This window comes from Mustela lutreola, chromosome X (assembly GCF_030435805.1).
Source record: "Mustela lutreola isolate mMusLut2 chromosome X, mMusLut2.pri, whole genome shotgun sequence".
Lineage (NCBI taxonomy): Eukaryota > Metazoa > Chordata > Mammalia > Carnivora > Mustelidae > Mustela > Mustela lutreola.
This window is the reverse complement of record NC_081308.1, coordinates 20342327-20365923: the sequence shown is the minus strand read 5'-3', so window position 1 is coordinate 20365923 and position 23597 is coordinate 20342327. Positions and strand designations below refer to the sequence as shown.

General features: G+C 38.5%; 1 protein-coding gene across 2 annotated transcripts in view; it reads right to left on the bottom strand.

Moving 5' to 3' along the window:
* Positions 1-23597, bottom strand: part of POLA1 (DNA polymerase alpha 1, catalytic subunit) — a 305904-nt gene that overhangs the window by 105469 nt on the left and 176838 nt on the right. For both annotated transcript variants that reach the window (XM_059157006.1, XM_059157005.1), the window contains exon 35: positions 93-209. In XM_059157006.1, the coding sequence (XP_059012989.1) occupies positions 93-209 (117 nt within the window). The remainder of the gene's footprint in view (positions 1-92; positions 210-23597) is intronic.

Sequence of the window (23597 nt, the reverse complement as noted above, 5' to 3'; positions counted from 1 at the left end):
ATATCAAATATCTACCTCTCAGAGCTAAGGGATGGGAAAATACAGACCCCCACTCCCTTCTAAACAGTTCTTTAGCATCATGTGACTATTACCTCTGGCCGAAGTGTAGCTTTCATGCAGACTTGGCAAAGAGGCCCATTTTGGGAGAACTGGAGGGGAAGGCGCCGAGTTCGATTTCGACAGGTTGGCTCCTCACAAATCAACCAGCCCTTGAGAGAAGAAAGAGAACATTTCAGTTTTATTACCACCATCAGACAAATACACACAAAAACCCCTTTCAGGGCACCTGCGGGGCTCAGTCGGTTAGGCATTTGACTCTCAGTTTTGGCTCAGGTCATGATCACAAGGTGGTGAGATCGAGCCTGTGTCAGGCACTGTATTGAGCAGGGAATCTGCTTCTCTCTCTCTCCCCCCCCCTCTCTCTCAAATAAACAAATAAACCTTTAAGCAAATAAAATAAAATCCCTTTCATTATCAAGATGGACTCATTTAGCTCAAACTTTCCTTAGAGATCTGAAATAGTTCCTTATCATTCTTCTCTGACATGTCTCTTTGATCTATGCCCCGACCTTAACAGTTAGAAAACTCTTCATATTAAAAAAAAAAAAAATCAGGTAAGATAGTCTTCCCTTCTTAAAATAGACTCCCTGGCACGCAGACAGCAAAACCTTCCAGTAAAAGCTTATATGATTACACACGGATGGGTTTTTGGTCATTGATAAAGACCATTATCAAAGTCAAGAGTATACCATGTAGGGCGCCTGGGTGGCTCAGCTGGTTAAGCGTTTGCCTTCGGCTCAGCTCATGATCCCGGGATCCTGGGATGGAGCCCCGTGTCAGGCTCCCTGCTCAGCGGGAAGTCTGCTTCTCCTTCTCTGTGTGCCCCTCCCCCCTAATTATGCATGCTCCCTAGAATAAATATATAAATCCTAAAAAAAAGAGTGTACCATGTAGAAATGAATGGCTTTCCCAATAGCTGAATGACTACTAGCTAGTGACTTAACTGCTGTGCTCAGCTTCCTTCTCTGTAAAATAGGCCCAACAACAGTATTTGCAGGTTGTAATGATGCAATACGTTTAGCACACTTAGAGCTATACTCAGCATATAAGAAACACTTAAAGGAAGCAATTATTTAAAATTAAGACAGATTCTTCTACACACATAATCTGGAGGCATAAAACTGGCTGCAATGTTTTCAAGGACAATTTCAACCGACCACTCTTTTCCCACTTCTGAAACAGTCATTGCCCACTTCTCTGGCCTTTAGACTTGCTTCTCACTTTCCTTCTTCAGTTACCCTCCCTGCTGCTCTTGTTCGAATTTTCTCATAGAGATGTGATAACAACATGCCTATTATCTTAAATCAGTGTCATGTTTGCTAGAAAACATACCTGCTCCAAAAGGGATACAAAACTGCACGAATGGGGTGGAGCAAAGCTCAGGTATTCTTCTTCAAAAAAAGATTTTACGTATGTATGTATGCATACATGTATGTATGTATGTATGCATGCATGCATGTATTTAGAGAGCACATGCACATGAGCATGTGGGTGGGGGGCAGAGGGAAAGAGAGAATACTAAGTAGACTCCCTGCTGAGCATGGAGCCTGACATGGGGCTCGATCTCACAACCCTGAGATCATGACCTAAGCTGAAACCAAGAGTTGGATGCCTAACGAATTGAGCCACCCGGGCACCCCAAAGCTCAGGTGTTCTTATGAAGGCACCAGAGTTATGGGTTTAGTGCTGCATGTATTAGGCACAATAAGGCTAAGCAAAGTAGGCTGAAGTGCTGGGGTACAGGGTGTATTCCCTACTGCATTGTGCTCCCACCTAGGCAGCTGCAAAGAGGGACTTAGCTGTCTTTGGGTCTTAGGAGTATGTGGGGAAGCAGAACTTCTGAAATGGTCTTGAAGAGTGAGTAGAAGTTTGGCAGGTGGAGAAAGCAGAAGAGACCACTTAGGCAGAGAAGGACACACGCAAAAGAATGAAAGCCAGAGAGCTATGTGAGATGTGATTAAGGAAAAAATCAATGGCGTATTTAACCCTGTTCTCTGTTTCTCAGTGGAGCAGCTCCTTGGTCTTTTCCCCCTAGCTCAGAGCAGTATATACACAAATGCTGCTTAATTACATTGGGGACCTTCATTTGCCACTTATTAACATTGCTGCATGGCTTTACTCCAAATCTGCAGGATGTCCCCACTCATTGTTGTGCTGTGTGACCTCAGTCCTCAGAATAGGCTCTTCTTGGAAGAAACTACAACCAGACTCAAGAGAAAGCACCAAAAAAGAGTTCTTCCAGCTCCATTTATGGCTTTCACAGCCAGAGAACGTAGACTGTAAAAGATTTTGACTAAAAGAAAATATAATACATTTAAAGATTATAAAATTCACCTCGTCAATACATTCACAGTGAACTTCATTCCTATCTTCAATCAATATGCTGAACTATTTTAAAAATTAAACTTTTCAGATAGAGCATCTCAAGGACTCCTTATGAAACCTTTAATATATGCCCAGAATTACATTAAATGTGTGTGCAGTAGCCAAAGAGACCCCAGAGACAGAGTTTCAGGAAATGACAACCTAAATAAGAAAGATTCACACACACAAAGACTAAAAGTAATTCAGTAAGGTTTGGCCTTAAGAACCAAATTGTATTGTACCAAGTATAAATGCCAAACGAGACGGAAAAGGGTTGGTGTCATGTGGCTCCTACCCAAGACAAAAAACCACCACCACAGCAGAACACAAACTAGAAGAAGCAATCAGTGGTTCTGGGTCACAGGCAACTCTGTTCCAAATCATCAGGCCTATAACTACATTTTCCTGACTCGAGGACATGATTTTTAAAAATTAATTAATTAATTAATTTGACAGAGATTACAAGTAGGTGGAGAGGCAGGCAGAGAGGAGGAGGAAGCAGGCTCCCTTCCGAGCAGAGAGCCCAACGTGGTGCTCGATCCCAGAACCCTGAGATCATGACCTGAGCCGAAGGCAGAGGCCCTAACCCACTGAGCACCCAGGCACCCTGAGGACATGATTTCAATTCACATTTTGCTATTTCAGAAACCCAGATGTATTTACAATTGATATGTACATTTAATAACGTATTTGTTTCCTTCTAAAGCACTGTTAGGTCAAGAGTGCAGTTCACAATCTATGGCCCCTCAGAATTAAGGAAACTAGACACTTTGGTTTAGCCTGTCCTAGGCATGGGGGATACAGAGGGAGAGAGTGGTACTGACCCCAGCAGGTATTACATTTTCAATGCAGCCTATGAATACTAACAGTGAAACTAGTTCTTTCCAGAAGTACCCATTTAGGCATATTAGTAAAGGAAACAGTAGAATTCAAGCAAACTATGTATGAGACGTGGAGGACTGGACTACTCTTTGATCGTTCCTTTGGCTTTGCTACCCTAAAGTTGCTATCTGAGGCTTTACAAACACTTTGGAATAGCTATCAGGTAAGGATGCCAACCCCAACTGTAATTCAATTCTAAACAAAAGTTTTAAAAAGCAATCAGACAGGGTGCCTGGGTGGCTCAGTGGGTTAAGCCGCTGCCTTCGTTTGGCTCAGGTCATGATCTCAGGGTCCTGGGATCGAGTCCTGCATCGGGCTCTCTGCTCGGCAGGGAGCCTGCTTCCTCCTCTCTCTCTCTGCCTGCCTCTCTGCCTACTTGTGATCTCTCTCTGTCAAGTAAATAAATAAAATATGTAAAAAAAAAAAAAGGCAATCAGACAGGCAACAACCTGCATATTTTGAGACAATAATTTTTTAAAGGATTTTATTTATTTATTTGACACAGAGAGAGAGAGAGATCACAAGTAGGTAGAAAGACAGGTGGGAGGGGTGGGGGGGTGGGGGAAGCAGGCTCACCGCCGAGCAGAGAGCCCAATGCGGGGCTCGATCCCAGGACCCTGAGATCATGACCTGAGCCGAAGGCAGAGGCTTTAGCTTTAAATCACTGAGCCACACAGGTGCCCCGAGACAATACATTTTTAATTATTGGGATATAACCTGCAAATTAAAATTATTCTTTAATTTTTTTAAATGCACCCTTCGCAAAGCTCAACTATCCTTCAGGTGCTTTGGAAACTTGATTCCATCAATTTACTACAACTTCATGACTCACTAGCAAGCTGCCAACCAAGGAGATGCTAAATTGTCACCTCACCTGTTTCTAAAGCAAACACCTAACTCTATCTCTGACAGAGTTACTAACTAAATGTCCTTTCAAATCATATAGAAAACAGATAATATAATTTGTCGAGACTTCCTACCATTTATAATTAACATTAAGGAGGTCTTTTCTTCTTTGTCACCTCTCTATTCAGTACTTATTTGGGTTTGTTTGTACTTACTATCTGTTAATCTCCCTTTACAAATGACAACAATAACTAGTGCTATTATGCATGGAAATTACACATGCTGATAACTGTGTGAAGGGAACTAAGGGCTGAAACACAGTATCAGAAGCCTGTAACTCTTGATTCCTCTTGTTTTACTTTGATAATTAAGCTTTTGGTCATGGTGTATTTTAAACAAAACTCTTCTGTGAGGGAAATACACCCTAATCATATTCAATTTATGCTTTGGTTCCATTTGATTTTGCCAAGTACACTTCAGTTAACCCTTTGTTCCCCCAACAAATATTAATGGACTAAGCCAAATCTACCTTTCAAGAAACATTTGCATTGTTAAAATTAAATATGCCAAGTGTTTAAAAATATTCCACGATGGGGCCAATCTTAGTTGCACATATAAGCACTGAATAAATCCACTCACAAAGACAAAACTAAGCTTATTTTCATTTCCCGTGTTGGGAAATAACGTATAGCCCAAAGTTGCATTGCCAAATTAACAGCAAAATAAATTAATAAAGTGTAGTTCTTTGGAAGTCCAACCTATAAGAAGGGCTGGGTTTAAAAAAAAAAAAAAAAAAAAAAACAACAACCCAGAACCACTCTAAGGATATGTGACATCCAAATATGTCATTTTATTATGCAACACCACATGTAAGTGCCAAACTGTCACAACCAACAGGAATGAAGTCATTATATGACAGATGTCTACCTTAACCACATTTATAAGTAGAGGGTTCAAAAGAGGTGAAGCCAGCCTGGCCAAAAGCAAAATAAACCTTTACCAAAATACGCAAAGATCCATCACCTGTTAACTTTAGTTGCAGCATCACTAATTCCTTGAAATCATTGTGTACGAAATTGTGTCAAATGCTGATTGGTTCTGATTGCTAAATTATATTTCTGAGGTCTCAACTAAAATGGTTTCTGTCTGCACGTGCTAAAAAGGGATCGATTTCCACTTGTAACTGAGGCGTTCCTGGTAGGTGCACCTTAAACACAAACCTACCCACTTGTGTACTTTTGTATTTTTAGAAGGATGCTTACATAGAAATCATCCAGACCTGGAAATGTGGCCTACAAAAAAATCTTTTGAATAAATGAATGAACAGAAGCAGTAAAATAATAGAGGAGCTAGTTTATAGGAAATAATAAGGGTCTAAAATTCCCAGGAGAAAGAAAAATGCACAGTTCTCATACTCTTGAATCAAATAGATGGTGGGTCCTTCTCCTCCCACTTCCAGTCGGTCACCCAAGTTGTCCACTGGCCTTGCAGTCCCACTGTCATCTACTTCACCAAAGTCCAGACCTCAGAGTTGATCTACCTTAACAGCCTCCTGCCTGGTTTGCCCAGCTCCGTTCTCTCTGTAAAGACTTGCCAAGTGTAGCTTCCCAAGGCCCCTTCACTCCCTGTGGTAAACCTTCCTTAGAGAATGCATGCTTTGGTATGGCTTTCAAATCTTTCCACCCTCATTCCATCCCCCTTTTCTCTTACACAAACTCTCTGCCCCCACTGGATTAGTTTTCTCACTGTCCTCAATACACCTTGCCTATTGCCAACTCCTTGTCTTGGCTAATGCTGTAGAATTTTTGCCTAACATGGCCATTCCTTGAGCATCATTTCCACTTCCCTCCTGTGAAACCTCCCCACTCTCCAGGGACTTCTCCCTCTAGCCCACTGCCACCAAGCATACAATGTTGTGCACTGCTCCTGAACAATCTTATTTTACCTCCCTAACTGGAAGGTCAGGCCTGGGGGATGACGATGACCACTTTGGATCTGGTAGTGCCCTCTCCAGTCGCTAGCACAAAGGTTCACACTCAATGAAGAATACAGAAACAAGGTTATAAAAAACTTCATGTAAATGTGGCTTCACCCCACCCATTTATTAAAGGGTAATTTCACTAGTTAAGTCACTAACTTTTTAACTTAACAAAAGTTAAGTCACTAACTTTTCCTCTGAGCTTCAGTTTCCTCATCTACAAAACAAGAGCTGATAACATTTACCCTAATAAGGTTGCTCAGAGCCTACAACACTGTTCATTAAATGTAAGATATTATCCCTACTCTACACACATCTGCATTACTGGGGAACATCAGTGCTCGGCTACAGACACTATTAAAGATGCACTATTCCAACCAGAAAAGAGCCTGGTCAGTTTCCCATCTGCTGCTACCCAATATGGAGAGCTATGATGATGGATAACTGGTAAGATTAGGTAAGGGTGCTTTGCAATTTGAAGGTAAAATAATAGAGCTACGTAGTCAATAGAAGGAGCCCTTCCATGTTCCTCCTGACAAAGCCGTACTAGATTTGAGATTACAGATGACAGAATGGATGGTGAGGGAAGAGGAAGGGGTCTTTGCTCTGTTTTGGGACTCAGAGATTTTGAAGACACAACACACCACAATAGTGCACTGATGTATGATTTAGTTTAAACTGTAATGGCTCTCCAGGAGTGCGGTGACAGCAGCACAGGGCGAGGTCTGCCAGCATTCGTGTGCTCTTACAGAGTTCACCACATCATTACTATTTTCCTGTAATGGCCATTAACTGCTCCTTTCCCCAAACGATATGCACTCTGAGCACACCAGACACTCTTTTTACCCAAAACCATTTATAAATGTTCTGGGGGTTCCCTTGCAGTCACATTTTTCTGTCATAGAATTATCCCCAGTGTAAAATGGGTCTTACAGACAGTGCACAGTATGGGCCCACAGCTGCTTTTGAAGAATGACATGTTGTGATTTGGGATTTCCAGAAATATCAAAAAACAAATTGCTTTCTGACCCACATTTGCACCCAAAACTGGGAGAAAATTTTCCTAAGATCTCCAGGGGAAGTTTTAACAGGAACATAATTTTGCTTTTAAAGTTAAATCTTCTACACTGCAGCATGCTGGCCTGTCAAAGAGTGATTATTAAGTCTCAGAGAGGTGCCAGGGTAGGAGATGAAAGAGCAAATCAGGAAATACACATATATAAACTAACTATTCACTGAAGTTAATACAAAAATATTTTTAACAAAATTATCAACCAAAAGAGAAGTGGAAAGAAAGTGCCTTGTCAGTCAATGTTAAGAATTTTAAATATTACCAAAATTGATTTTTAAAGTAAGAGATCTCTTTAAATGAACAGTCACATGTCATTTCATCCAAGTTATTTGAAACTTATTGATCTTATCATTTGTGTGAGGACCAGACTCTGCCATCAGTTTGCTGAAAGGATAATGGAGCACTCCCAAACTGTTATGATAGGTTAGATGCAAACAGTGGTCCTCATTTAAACACACAGAATAGCACCACAAGTGGACAAATTCCAACCTCAGCAATTGTATATTACATGATAAATTAGCAAGTTGTTCTGCTTTGCCTCACATCAAATCCAATACTCAGCCTTGTTATTTTAATTTGCAATCAGAGGTTGAACATCAGAAGATGTCCCTGAGGTACATTAAAGAGACCCATGCAAGCCATCTCCTCCTGCTATACTGTGAGCACAGAAAGCCAACAATTACCAGCAATTTTATTTTACCACTGTAGGACAATACTGGAACAGTTAAAATTGTCACCAAGCAAGCAACAGGGGAAAATATACTTAAAATCATTTTATAAGGAAAATTACGTTTTGGGGGGAAAAAGTTCAATGGAGGACATGTATCTTTCTGTATGGGCAGCTAAAATCTCTCTTAGTATATTCAAGCCTATTCTATAAAATACTCTCCCTATTCATCCAACTCAAAAGCAAGCTACATTCGTAGGCTATAATAGGTCACAACTAAGTACACAGTACCTTGCTTCAGGAATAATTTTGCTTTGTCTGTCAACTGTCAACAAAGCACAAAGAGCTCATGCAACCCAGCCACGTACTGTGGATGTTAGAGATCTAACAAAATACAAATAGTAAGAATACAAGATCGCCAAGCTGCCCTGCTTTTACTTTATGTGAGAAACTGAAAGCATTTTTCTCTCCACATTCCATTAATCTCTATTGTATTACAAATCTTTTCATAAAAGAGTTTTTTTCCGCTATGTGAAGCTACAAGTGACTTGGGGATGTTCTATTCCAACTGTGACTTTCCAACATGAATGGTTATAAGTGGAAGTGTCAGTGAAGGCATATAGACATTTCAACAAGGAAAAGGAAGAAAGAATCACGTAGAATGAGATGGCCAAATGGCTACTCTGCCGCTTGTATGAATACTTTATCGATGAAGCCTCTCAGGAAAACTGTTCATGACTTGTGCGACCACTCCTGACTCTCAACTCTTCAATGATGAAAAACCTTCACCTTTGCTATGAACACATACTAACAAATAAAACCTCAAAAGTAAACTCAAGCCTTAGTTTCATCAGTGTGTACACGGGGGGAAAAAAAAAAGACTGGAAGGAACTACTCTAAAATGTCATCACCGGTTATCTGTAGGTGGTTTCTTCTGTTTCCGTAGTTTCTTAATTTTCTACAACAAGCATATGTTGTTTTTATAATTAGAAAGCTGTTACTAATGAAGGAAGAGACAGTTTTGCTGAGAGCATTCAATACAATCGAATCACTAATACATGTGAAAAATATTTTGAACTATATCACAGATGCTTGGTTGTTACCAAGATGAATTTTCAGCAAACGTGCTTATGAGGAAAAAAAAGGGCACATGAAAAAATGCTTTTTCTTTTCTTTCTTTTAAAGATTTTATTCATTTGTTTGACAGAGACACAGTGAGAGAGGGAACACAAGCAGGAGGAGTGGGAGAGGGAGAAGCAGGCTTCCCGCTGAGCAGGGAGCCCTGATGTGGGGCTCGATCCCAGAACCGTGGGATCACGACCTGAGCCAAAGGCAGACATTTGACGACTGAGCCAACCAGGAGGCCCTAAAATGTCTTTCTTTAAAAAAAATTTTTTTTTTTTTTTACTAAGTCAGAAATTTTAAAAATAGGTCGACTTAAGCACATAGCTATTCCCAAGTGGAAAGTGGCAGGGCATGTATTAGTAGCAGTAGAATCATTTATTAAATCGAGCCATTCATTAAAATGCACACAGCCTTCTATGGAATATGATTTGAATACTTTTCTTTACGATGTTGGATATCTGAAGGTAGGTAATAAATCCGTTTTAAACAGAGGGGCTTTGTTCCCCACACCCCCTCCCCTGCCTTTTATTCAACATACATACGGATCAACTCAGATGTCCAGGGTAGGAATCAAATTAAAAAAATTCAATCAGGTGGGCATGCCTAGAACCTTATTATTAGCAGAGTTTCTTTTCTTTGCTGAAGTCTAGCTAAAAGTAATTTTTATTATTTGTTTGTTAGCAGGCCAGTAATTTATTGGTATAGTTTAATGCGATATGCCTTTGGGTAGTGAACAACAAACATTAAAACTGAACTATCTATGCAAGTGCCTCAAAGGAGATCTTAAAATCAGAATGGAGTTCAAACCATCACCAGGCAATGTTTGTTCATTTAACTTTAATTATTTTCTCCTTGAGAATGGTACTAATGAAACTGAATATCTTTCATGGTTTCGAAGGGCCGTTTGAATAGTCTGCAAACAGAACTAAGGGTGGACAAGAGATCTGGCCGAGCCAGGGGGTTGCTAGGTGACGTAGAATGTAAACCCACAAACTTGTTAAGGTTTGCTTTGCTTTCATGCCACTTTCACACACTCTCAAAAGTTTTGAGAACTGATTTTTCAGGTGGCCATTAAGAAAAGAAGAGACCCCCTGCCTTCGAAATTCACTCCCCCAGATATTCTGCCAGATACAGAAGAGATAAAATCCATTTGACCTTTGGCTGTAACCTGGGAAACTTTTGGTTTTACATAAACATGGGATCATGTATTTTATGGATGCCTATAATTTAAGAAACAAATCCACAAAGATGGATTTTTGAATTTCAAAAAGACATGCTTAATCTTTTCTTATTCAACTTTGAATAAAATTAAGATTTCCTTCCAGAAGAAAAATTGTGATCACAGCTTAGCACCGATTATCATCAGGACAAACCTTTCGGTTTGGCCACTCGCTCAAGACTCTTCTGGCCTACACCAAGTCTGACTGCCTGTGAGGGTGTCCCTCCTGCCCCTCCCCCAAGCTTCTTTCTAAGTAGCTGATCAGAGATTGTCCAGTAAGAGCACTTTATTAGATCATCAGCCAGAGGGGTTCACAAGTACTGAGAGCAATGGGCTCAAATGCGGCACATCAGTTTTAATAGACCAGGGGCTACTAGTAAACTGCAGATACTGCTGAGAACTTTCCTTGCACTGAACTCTTGAAAAAGCACCGTCTCTCCAGCTTAAATGCAGCTGCCTCTTTCAATGCGGCAAATGGGTAAATTTGACAAAAAAGCCACCATTAAGACTACATGAAAGGCTCAAGACAACATCCTTTCAATGCTTTGTACTTCAGTAATCAGATGTACTTACTCACCCCCTCCCCCAAACCCGATCAAGAACTATTTCTGAATGGTAGGAAATAATTCCACTTTGTACATCTTTTAGTTAATCAAGACTTTCTATTCAGCAATTTGACCTTTTGTTCAAAACAGGATTATCAGTTTTTTCGCCAGTTACCAAGGGCGACTCGCATGGTGAACATAATTGCAATAATTTGCAAAACACCATGGCAACCCACATTACAACTAGGTAAATACTGGGCTTTTGTGCTACATTGTTATTTTCAGAGATGCTGAAGTCAAAGAACGAATGACAAATGAACACAAAATTTATATTTGCTTTGTCTCAAAAGAGAAGAAAATTGATAACAAGAATTGGGGGGAAACCGACTACAGCTGTAATTTCTAACTTGATTAATTAGGATGGTAACAGTCCTTAACAGTATATTCAACAAACAGCCCTGACTTCGTCTCTCCACCCACCTCTCTCTCTACCACTACCACTATCCAACCCCCCCACCCCAGACAAAATTTTTTCAGCTTGGAGAACAAACATCCCCCATTTGCTCTTTTCTTCAACTTTAATGGAATCCTTAATTGCAGAATATTGTTCTCCTGCTCTTCACGGCAATGAAAACTGAAAACGGAGAGAAAAGAGAAGAGGGCCAGGGCAGACAGGGAGCTACAGTCATTTTTTCCCTGCTTCTTTTGGACACCCCAGGTCCAATGATGAGACGGCATTTTTCTGGTATCAGCAGCTGTTTCGTAGCAGACAATAAAGTCAAAACTGTTTAGCTTTGCAGAAAAGCCACTTCTTTCCTTTTGGAAACACAAGGTAAGTCTATACACTGAGATGAAGTTTCATAATGTAAATGCCAGAACATAAGATGAGAAACTAATGATTTTTAAAAACCACACCTTTTTCCTGTAAATAAATTATTAACTGTGGTTCTGTCCAAAAAGCTGTGGAAATGCATGTTTGTTATCTGAGGAAGATGTTCAACAATTATCACCAGTGTGCTGAAAACCACTTTATACGCAGACCCCAGTTCACAAAACAAGCCAAACACTCCGAAATTAATACAAAAAAATCGAAATCATATTTTTAGTAGATAACCATGGTCTCATTAGCATTATCATCTTTTCTATAGTAAATGTGATGATTAGAAAAGTTATATTAGACTTATTTTTACTCAGGTATGAAAGGCAGGTTCTAACCGCAATAGTGAAGGAGAGGTTTTTTCCTCAGAGGAACAAATTCTGCTATAATGCCTAGCTTTTTGGAAATTATCGAAATTGGCTTTCCCGGGTAAAATGTAGTATTTTGGGAGGAGAAAAGGAAAATACACAGAGAAAGGGCTTGTAGAAGTTGTACTGCCGAGATCTGAAAAAAATTAGCTCCCAACCCTCGCAACAGCCCAGCCTGCTTTCCTTCATCTGCCTCCCAAGAAGGCAGAGCAGAAAGAGTCTCTGAAATGATCTGCGTATTTCCCCTAACTTTTGAAAAATCAAATGAACCCGATCCTATAATGGGTCCATTCTTATTTTGTCAGGGCTGCAAACTCCCAGACAGATCTCTCAGATTTAGCTTAGAGAAATCACAATATAACATTCTTCAGAATATACCTCCGAAATTACAGATGCTGTGATTTCTCCCGAGGAGTAGAAATCAAAAGAATGTGACACATTAACTCCTTCTCAGTCAGTGACAACCTCTTTACGCTTGGAAAATATATTTATTTTCTGGTTTAGTTCATTCTGAATTTACTGAACCGGTATTAAGTGCATCCTATCAAAAGTCTAAATGTTAAGTGGAAATGTATCCTCTAATGCCAAATGATAAAGGGTTGAACAAGCCCTTCAGTACTTTTTGATCAAACAGAACTGATGACAGATCATAAAGTGGGCCTAAAATTCTCATGACACTTGAACTTAAGAAACCCTTACATATAAATGAAATATTTTGTAATCTAGCCCGAATTTCCTCACTTATAACATTTCACCCAGTATACTAGTCCATCCTGCCCAACTTTTTGTGGCTTCTGTTCCAATGTTTGTTTGTTTTTTCCTTTTCTTTTTCCTGTTTTATCCCCTTTTCTCCTTTTTTTTTTTTTTTTTCTTTTTAGCTGACTGGATAAAACACTTCTTGACTTCTGTTTGTGAAATGGAACATCCTATAATCCATCCAACCACCTATAATGCCAATAAATTACCCCAATTCCCAAATCAGGAATGGCAAATACTTAGCAGGCAGACTGCGCTGCATCTCTAACTCCATCCCCATGGCTGATACAGGATGAAAGCTGGCACTCAATATGAAAGCCACCTGCGGTTTCTGTCCTGTAAACTTTCCTGCTCTAGAATTCTCAACTCTGACTACACATGGGATTCACCAGGGGGGTGTTACAACACACTGCTGGGCACCACCACAGGGTTCCCAATTCGCTAGGTCTCAACATAAGGCCTGAAATTTTGCATTTCTAACAAGTTCCAGGTGATATTGATACTCTGGGTACCATGCTTTGAAACCCACTGTTCTGGGGTATAGAATGGCCAATGGGAATTTAACAAAGCTCCCCAGTGATTCTAATTCTGTAGTCCTGGTTCAGATCTTGTGTCTATATTGTTCTCCTTCTCTCTTGTTCAAAGACAACTACCAGCTGTTATCTTCTGAAAAATGAATTTTATAAACGGAATTGTACCTTAAAAACTTGTCTCCAACAAATAGTACATTATATGTTCATAAAAATAAATGAATAAATGATACACACAAAAAAACCCACAGGAAAAAAGAAAACCCTTTGTCTCTCAATTTTCTCCTTCAATAGTTACTCTTTCTTTAGATACTGTTGAAGTGATTCTTTTTTACTCTCTGCAAGCTCTCTATACAGCATTAGAATTAGCAAAGTCTCAAACCTGGCTTAATTCTTTTAAAAGAACTGACCAATTCCTACTTGGCTTATATCATGTATGCAGCTGAGTAACATTTTTCTGTTAAAGAAACCAATAAACAAAGAATCTTATTCTAACAATAACAACATAGTCCCTAGATTACAAACACAGAATTTTAGGAGTGCTCATGAAAAGAGGGTCTCTGAAAGAAAACACAAGTACATTTTTGACTTTGGTAAGTAATATGAAACAATATAATTGAACCCTAAATTTTAAAGTTGGTAAGGGACTGTAGAGCTGTAGTCTAATCCTTCATATTCTATCTGAGGAACATAAGGCCCAGGAAAGAGCAAATTCCTTGTATACTGTCACAGCAATTGGCTTTGGGCCACACGGGTCTTTGAACTTCTAGCCCAGCATCCTTTACTCTCTACACCTAATTTGTTTAATGCAGGAGCCAGTAGCTGTATGTGCTTCTTGAGTAGTTGAAATGTGGCTAGTCCAAATTGAAATGTGCTGCCAGTGTAAAATATAAAGATAAACTTCAAAGACTTGGTCCAAAAAATATAAAGTATATTATTTTTAACATTCATTATAGATAAAACAATATTTGATATAATGAGTTAAGTAAAAATGTTTGTTATATTATGAACAACACTCTCTCCTTCTAGGTTTTTCTTTTCTTGGTTCATTTTTAAAATAATCTGTATTAAGTAATCTCTACACCCAACATGGGGCTTGAACTCTTGACCCTGAGATCAAGAGTTACAGTGCTCTACTGAGCCAGCCAAGTGCCCCTCTCCCCTTCTTTATAAAAAAGTAGAGGGGCACCTGCGTGGTGCAGTCAGTTAGGTGTCTGACTCTTGGTTTTGGCTCAGGCTGTGATCTAAGGGTCATGAGACTGAGCCCTGTTTTGGGTTCCATGCTCAGTGTGGAGTCCGCTTGAGACTCTACCCCTCCCATCCCCCCATCCCACCGCACTACTCTAAAATAAATAAATCTTTTTAAAAAGATTTTATTTATTTATTTGACAGACAGAGATCACAAGTAGGCAGAGAGGCAGGTGGGGGGATGGGGGCGAAGCAGGCTCCCCGCTGAGCAGAGAGCCCAACGCGGGGCTTGATCCCAGGACCCTGGGATCATGACCTGAGTCGAGGCAGAGGCTTCAACCCACTAAGCCACCCAGGCGCCCCAATAAATCTTTTAAAAAATAGAGAATTATCATAATACATCCTTCTTAAACCTGTTCTGCTTAGAAGTGGAGGAAATGACACACTATAAGTACATATAGTCTCATGATATTCTTTTTAATGGCTGCACAGAATTCTATCATATGATTGTAATAACTCAATGAATCTTCTTCTGATCAACAATTAGGTTGTTTTCAGTCTCCCACTATTATCGACAATGCTACAAGGAATATCCTTACATTAGCTTTGACAACACCTGCAAGTAAGTACATCTATAAGGAGAGATACTCAAATTGGAACTGCTAAACCAGATGGCATTTCATTTCAAATACTGACAGATATCCCCAGTTGTGGTCTAAAGAAAGCATACCAGTTTTCACACTCATCAACAGTATACGTGAGTATTCCTTTCCTCACACCTCTACCTGCACAACTATTTAAATTTTTGATCTTTGTCATTCTGGTAGGTGAAAAGTGGTATTCATTCAGGCTTCTGAACTTAAGAGTAAGCTTGAGTATCTTTACCTGTGTGTATAAGCTGCTTACATTTCTGTTTCTATAAGCTAACTGCCTGTTCATGTACTTTACCTATTTTTCTACTAGGTTGTTGGTCTTCTTCTCATTGATTTGCAAGAGCACTTCTTATCTAAAAGAAATTGGGCTTCTATTTGCTATATGGGTTGCAAATACTTTCCCCAATTCATCATTTCTCTTTCGGCTTTACAGTATTTTATGTATGTGTGTATCTATAATTTTTACCTTGTAGAAATTTTCATTTGTAGTCAAATTTACCAATAGTTTCTCTTCTTGAAATCTGAATTGTTTCAAGAAGTCTTCCCAAATCCAAGATCATTAAGAATATCTATCACTTTCATACTTTCATTTTTTTTTGAAAGATTTCATTTCAAGTAATCACTACACCTAATGTAGGGCTTGAACTCACAACCCTGAGATCAAAAGCCCCACATTCCACGGTCTGAGCCAGCCAGGCACCCCTACAGTTTCATTTTCTTTTTTAAGTTTTCATTTTATTTCCAGTTAGTTAACATACAGTGTTGTATTAGTTTTAGGTGAACCATATAGTGATTAATACTTCCATACATCACCTCGTGCTCGTCATGACGAGTTCCCTCCTTAATCTCCATCGCCCCTTCCCCTTCTCCTCTGGTAACCACTACTTTGTTCTCTATAATTAAAAGCTTGTTTCTTGGTTTGTCTTTTTTCCTTTGCTTGCTTGCTTTCTTAAATATGTGTGAAATCATATGGTATTTGTCTTCCTCTGGTTGACTTATTTTGCTTAGCATTATACTCTCTAGCTCCATCCACATTGTTGCAAATGGCAAGATTTCATTCTTTTTCATGGCCGAATAATATTCCATTGTATATAAGCGGCACATCCTCTTTATCCATCCATCAATCAATGGACACTTGGGCTACTTCTGTATTTTGGCTATTGTAAATAATGATGCTATAAACATAGGGGTGCAGGTACCCTTCTGAATTAGTGTTCTTATACCCAGGACTGTGATTTCTGGATTGTAGGTTAGTTATATTTTTTAACTTTGTGAGGAACCTCCATTCTGTTTTCCATAATGGCTGCACCAGTTTGCCTTCCCACCAACAGTGCATAAGTGTTCTTTTTTCTCCACATCCTCACCAATACCTGTTGTTTCTTGTATGTGGATTTTAGCCACTGTCACAGATGTGAGGTGGTATCTCACTGTGCTTTAAAAAAAAAAAGACTTATCTACCTATATATATTTGAAAACTTATTGATTTTAGAAAGAGAGAGTGGGGGACAGGCAGAGGGTGAAGGAGAGAGAATCCTCAAGCTGACTCTCCATTCAAGGCAGAGCCCGACACGGGGCTTGATCTCACGATCCTGAGAGCACGACATGCACAAAACCAAGAGTCAGACACTCAACCAAATGAACCACCCAGGCATCCCTATTTATTTGAGACAGAGCAAGCAGGAGTGAGGAGAGGGGCAGAGGGGGAGGGAGAGGGAAAAGAGAATCTGAAGCAGACCCTGCACTGACCATGGAGCCTGATGTGGTGCTCTATTCCACGACCTCAAGATCATGACTTGAGCCAAAATCAAAGGTCGGACGCCAACGTGACTGAGCCACCCAGGTGCCCCTCTCACCGTAGTTTTGATTTCCATTTCCCTGATGGTAAGTGATGATGAACATCTTTTCATGTGTCTGTTGGCCATCTGGATGTCTTCTTTGGAAAAATGTCTGTTCATGTTAATTTCATTTTCTAAGTTTTGAACCTTCTGGAATTTATCTTAGTATAGGGAGTAAGGAAGAAATCCAACTGTATTTTTCCCCCAGATGACTACTCCCTACTGATACAAACTACCCAATTATAAAATATTCAATGTAACTTTTAGGTCTACTTCTGGACTTTCTATAATGCCTCCATCAAAATCAGGGAAGCATCAAAATATGTTAATGACCGTAAAGTCCTAAAAATTTTAACAACTGGCCATAGGTCATCTTATTTGTAGGAATTTTCCTGTAAATTATTTAAAAACTAAGGAAGCTGTAAATTTATGGATAAACTTAGAGAACAATCCTAGCCAAGAATATAATACACTGGGCGTCTGAGTGGCTTAGTCAGTTAAGCCTCTGCCTTCGGCTCACATCATGATCCTAGGGTCCTGGGATCGAGTCCCACATCAGGCTTTCTGCTCAGCAAGAAGTCTGCTTCTCCCCTTCTCATTCCCCCTGCCTGTGTTCCCTCTCTCATTGGCTCTTTCTGTCAAATAAATAAATAAAATCTTTTTTAAAAAAGAATATACTTTACCATTTACCAAGTCTTCTTTTAAATCCTTTAGTTAACATCTGTAAGGTTTATTTATAGATATATGCACACACACACACACACACACACACACACACCTAGTGTATTTCTTGCTAAGTTTTCCCTAGGTATTTAATCTGTTCAGTCATAACTGTAAATGGTATTTAGTTCTTTCATTATATTGTTTTTCTTTTTTTTCTTTCATTATATTTTCTAACTGGTTGTTGTTGTTGTAGATCAAAACTATTGATTTTTTAATACTAATTTTGTAACTAATGACCTTATTAAATCCTTTTTGTCTGTGGTAGTTTTTGGTTGATTTGATCGGGATTTCTGGGTTTACAGAATCTGTAAATAATGATCATTTCCCTCTTCCCCTTCTAATTTTATATATTATTTTTCTTATCTAATCATAATAGCTGCCATTTTCAAAGCCTAACTTTTACCAACATTTTCACTGTACTGCCTCTAGCATCAGATTTCCCAATAATCTAGGGCTGTGGACCCAAGAACTAAGCCACCAAACACTCTCTGCAACTGGAAAAAAATAACTGTTAAAACCACTATGGGGGGGTGATTAAAGTCACTACAGGTGAAAAAAAAATACAAATAAACTTTGGGACTGAATTTAATTTGAGGATATTAAGTGGTTGAATAAATACTAAAATAGTTCCTTTTATATTTGGATAATTAGTCCCTGTAAAAGCTCTCTTCCCTAACATAGCTTTTTTGTTCCATCATGTCTCCTGGCTCTGCCTCTTAAAAACAAAGCAAAACAAAACAAAAAAGCAAAAAAAACAAAACAAAACAAAAAACAAAACAAGAAAAATCCTGAAGTTGGAGAGATCTCAACTCTAAGAATCTTAATCTCTTTTTTCACAAAGAAGGGTGTTGTATCTGGCTAGATGATTTTAAGGTCTGTTCTAGCACAAGAATCCTCGAATTCTGACTTAATTTCAAAAAAAAAAAAAAAAAAAAAAGAGGATCTCCATAAGCCTTCATGACTTATCCTTAACTCAGGTTAGGAAAATATACCCATGTTCCCATCACTGAAAACATTTCCTCTTTTTTTTTTTTTTTTTTTTAAGATTTTATTTATTTATTTAACAGACAGAGATCACAAGTAGGCAGAGAGGCAGACAGAGAGAGAGGAGGAAGCAGGCTCCCTGCCAAGCAGAGAGCCAGATGTGGGGCTCGATCCCTGGACACTGGGATCATGACCTGAGCTGAAGGCAGAGGCTTTAACCCACTGAGCCACCCAGGTGCCCCTGAGAACATTTCCTCTTAACAAATCTCATTACATCACTATTGTTTTCGCTGACTGCTTTCTTGGTGGGGTAGTATACACTGGTGAATGCCTAGGACAGTGGTTCTCAAAGAACGGTCCCCAGACCAGCAGCATGCGCATCACCCGAGAACGTGTTAGAGATCCCAATTCCTTTTTTTTAAAATGTATTTTTATTTATTTTGTTGGGGGCGGGGCAGAGGGAGAGTGAGTTCCAAGCAGACCCCACGTGGGGCTCAATCTCCCATCCTGCAGACTATGACCTGAGCCAAAAACCAAGAGTCAGATACTTAACCAACTGTGCCACTCAGTGCCCCAGAGATGTCAATTCTTGCCTCCACCCCACCCAAGACCTAGAACCAGACACTCAGGGGTGGTGCCCAGCAGTCTGTGTTTTAGCAAGTCCTCCACAGTATGGCTAAATGGGAATGTATTTGTACAAACAAGGTTTAATAAATAAGTACAAATCATGGGGCTAAATAAATAGCACATTCTATCAAGTTGTGAAAACCTACCGAAGTCACACTGAGGTAGAGTGCTAGAATAACAAGAGGCAAAAATATTAATGTTATCAGCTGCTAATGCTGACCTCTGCCTGCTATGTTACCCCTCTCGAAGCCCAAAAAACTTTATGCCCTTCTGAATACTTCGATTCCAAAGGACTTTAATAAATATTTCTAGGGCCTACAATTTCTAAATAGCAAGAAGCATAGGGAAAGAATTTCCTTCAGGAAATATCATCCATCTTAGCAAATATTTTCATGTGTTATTGAAACAGATTCAAAGAAAACTTTATATTCAGCTCCCCAGCTCTCTTGACCTTGCTTTGAATCTTCTAACTAGCCCCCAAATCTATTTTCATGTTTCGCCCAACTGCAGCAAGCCTGATGTGCTTCCCATAGATGTTGAGATTATCTCAGGCATGCCTGTCCGTTTGCTAGTCCACTGCCCTACTTGTGATTCCACTCTGGGGCTTAAGAGATGCTTCTGGGAAAAGATTCTCTTTAGCTCATCTGATGTTTTATATAATAAATCTAAAGAATCTGACTTTCCTGCACAAGTACAGTCACTGAGTGTTCCTCAAGGAAAGGAGAAAATGGGGCTGGAGTGGGACATTAATTTACAAAGAAAATAAGTCTCTACCTAATCAACTCTCCTTTCCCAGGAACTTGCCCAGAAGGCCTTGTATATTAAAAGCCAGAGAGACTGAGATTTCTATAACTGGACTTCAAACTATTATTGGGGAAGGAAAAGCTCTTGTAACAGGTTGGGTTTTGGGAATTCTGTGGAGGGGAGAGAAGAGTTAAGCTACTATGCTAACGGCCACAAACCTGACATACGTTACTCAACACACAAAAGCTTCCTGTCAAGGTGGTCAAATACTTGAGGGATTTTCCATACCAACAGGAAATGAGGAAGACTCTATTCTGCTGCTAAACTTACAGTATCACTGAAACGTTAATGATCATAAAGTTATGTGGGTACAGGTATCTGGAGTAGGGATATGGCTATTCCTAAATTGGGCAAATTGATTCCCTGAGCAGAAAGTGTATGTCCTTCATCTAGTCCAGCTCCCTGTTTGCCTACAAAGAGAAGTTCAGCATTATTTAACCTTTTCCCTAACATGGAAAAAATTAAAAAAAAAAAAAAAAAAGAAAGAAACACTCCACTTATGAATTTAGCAGAACAAAAGTAAGCCTGGTCTGGAAATGCCACTAACAACTGTTATTATGTTCATAATTCAACTCTGTGTTATTCAATACAACCTAAGGGGCAGCTTTTGTAAAGTACAAAATAGGAACTACATATTTCTGAAAGGTCATGGGAACACTAGGAGATGAGAATAAAGTAAATTAGTGAAAAATGAATTCAGTGCAGATTTTTACATTAGAAGTCAAAGTTAATAGTTTCTTTTATTTTTTTTTTTAAGATTTATTTATTAGAGAGAGAGAGAGAGACAATCTCAAGCAGACTCCAACCTGAGTATGAAGCCCAATGACTGGCTCGATCTCACAACCCCAAGATCATGACCTGAGCTAAAACCAAGAGTCAGACACTAAGTTGACTATACCACCAAGGTGCCTCTATAGTTTCTTACTAATAAGGTACCACTGTCCTCTCAGAAATGGTGAGCTTTAACAATAAAATAATTTGCTAAATATTTCATATAACTGGTTGGATTTCTCCCTCCACAAGGCATATAAAAAATTCTCTTTTCCCTCCGTGTTTATAATCTGCTGTTTGCCTTAAAAAAGTAATCCTCTGAAAATTCTCTGAAAAGCATTTTCCTTCTTATTAAGAACCCTAGTGACTCAACAGCTAAAAAAGTGCAATCTATGAGATCTGATAAAGATTTAGCTTAACATTAAATTATGTTTTCATTGCCATTAAAATATGTATTTTTTCAAGATCACTATGAATGTTAATGTAAATTACTGCTTTAAAAAGAACACAGATATATTTTTGGACTAAATAAAACCTCGTACTTTGTAAAGTTTTCATGTATTTTGAAAAAATACACAAAGTCATTTCAAGTAGAAAACTAACTTACATTCTTTCTGAAGAATAATCATATTAAATTAAAATCCCAAGGCCAAAGAGACCCAAAGGAAAGACCAATTCCTTATGATAGTGTTAGGGAGCCAGGAAGCATGGTACAAATGAGACTAGAGTTTACTAAGTAATTTTAGGTCAAAAGATACAGATTCAAAGATTATCTCCAACCTGAAAACTTCATGAAATAAATAAAAACAAAGAGCATGAAATCGTACCTCACAGAAAACTAGAGAATGTCCTATGCATATTTTTTAAAAAATCCACTGAATTGAAAAGGGGGAAAAATGAAACATTCTACTGGCTAACCTACTAAAGTCTTCAAGAAAATACTGAACACATGATATAACTGAGTAAAAATCAGAAATGTCAAAATGGTTAAATTACTTATACAAGTTTCAAGAAAAATAAAAAAGTTTTATTGAGATATTGATACTATATAAAACAAATATGAACAAATGTGAAATTAACAGCTCAAAATATTTTTTGTTTCTTTTGGTCTCATAGTCAAACAATCAGCTTCCAATTGATAATAATATAAAATAAATGAAAAATTTATTTTGTCATTAAAGTAGTACAATTGGGCAAATCTAGTCTATTTTACTAGTCTATTTTAAAATAATTTAAGAAATAAGAAGTATAAAGGTAAAAAATCTTAATATGCAGTTTGGTAAAGTTCAAGTCAGTCTTTGAACAACACGTTTATCTATCCAGTAAAGCTTGTGTTAATGCGATGTTAGAGTTTGGCAAATTCAACTTTAATGGAGCATAAAAGTGCTTTTGCTTGAAAGTGAGATCATTTTTAAAAATTCAAAGCATGATCACTTTTTCTTTTTTCGTAGGAACAATCTGATACAAGCAGCAAAGCTTAAATAAACTAGAAACATTTCAAATGATCCATAAAGGATTAATAAGCACTGCAGGAAGTCCTATAGGCTCAGCGTATACATTTTCCATCTTTTCCCCCCATGATGGGCATGATATGAAATTCTAAACAGAACTGAAGTTTCAAAGTACCTGAATGTTAAAGGGCTTTCATGTTGAGGTGAGAGGTTGCAACTTAGGGCTCTCTAATTTGAAATGGATCAAAATCATGATGGTATTAGGACAAGAATCATTCAAATTTGGACATTCAATTAAAAAGGTCTTCTTACTGAGGGTAATAGCTAGTGGTCAGCAGCAAAGGTAAGGCAAAAGGAATAGTGGTAAGCTACAGGCCACTAATATAACAAGAACAAAATGACAGCTATTATTTTGGCAGAGATAATCTATGCTGAAACACAAAACACACATGCACACAATTTCTTCCAATACAATTTTCTTGTCTTCCCACTGACTTCTGTGATTACCACAGAAAGCAGGGTTCTAAACACATTTCTCAATTGAATCCTCGATCAATAATAGTAAAAAATTCAGATGGAAGATATGGGAAAATGCATTATGGCATTAGTAACTGTTTGCAAAATAGGCTAAACTTCTCAAAATGCACAGAAGTTGCTAAGAAGAAACCTCAGATACCTAAAACAGACCATATTTTTGCCACCCCAAAGCTCGGGCGCACTGCCTGTGTTCATGAAATTGAAATTCTGCTCATTCTTAGGTTGAGCAATCTTCCTTCCTAATCCTCATAACTACTAATTCTTCAACAATAAATATACCTCATAAAAAATTCCCTGCTTGAAATAAAAAGGTAAACAGCCCCCAAAAGTACAAAAGCCTATTTTCTATTAAGAATAAAATGGCAAGTTTTCTTTATATGTAAATATAATTACAAGTCTGCAAAGGGTCCTACGTTGAAGTCCGTGAGACCATGGTTTTTCAGTAAGTGCCTAGGTTTATTACTGGGGTAAACACTTGGAGGCGGTGGGGGTTAGGGGGAGGCAAAAATATTCCCAAGTTTCTATACACATTTTAGAATGTGAATATTTTTCAACCTCTGGTGTTTTAACAGTTCCTTGACAGAGGCATAAATTATTCATGCTACTACAATGAGATTTACTTTCTGAAAATGAAATGCAAATAGTAAATGAGAAGAGTGACATTTAACAATACCAATGAATGTTGGGATCAACAAGGGAAAACCTTAAAAATAGACAAACAAAAAAAAGAATTTG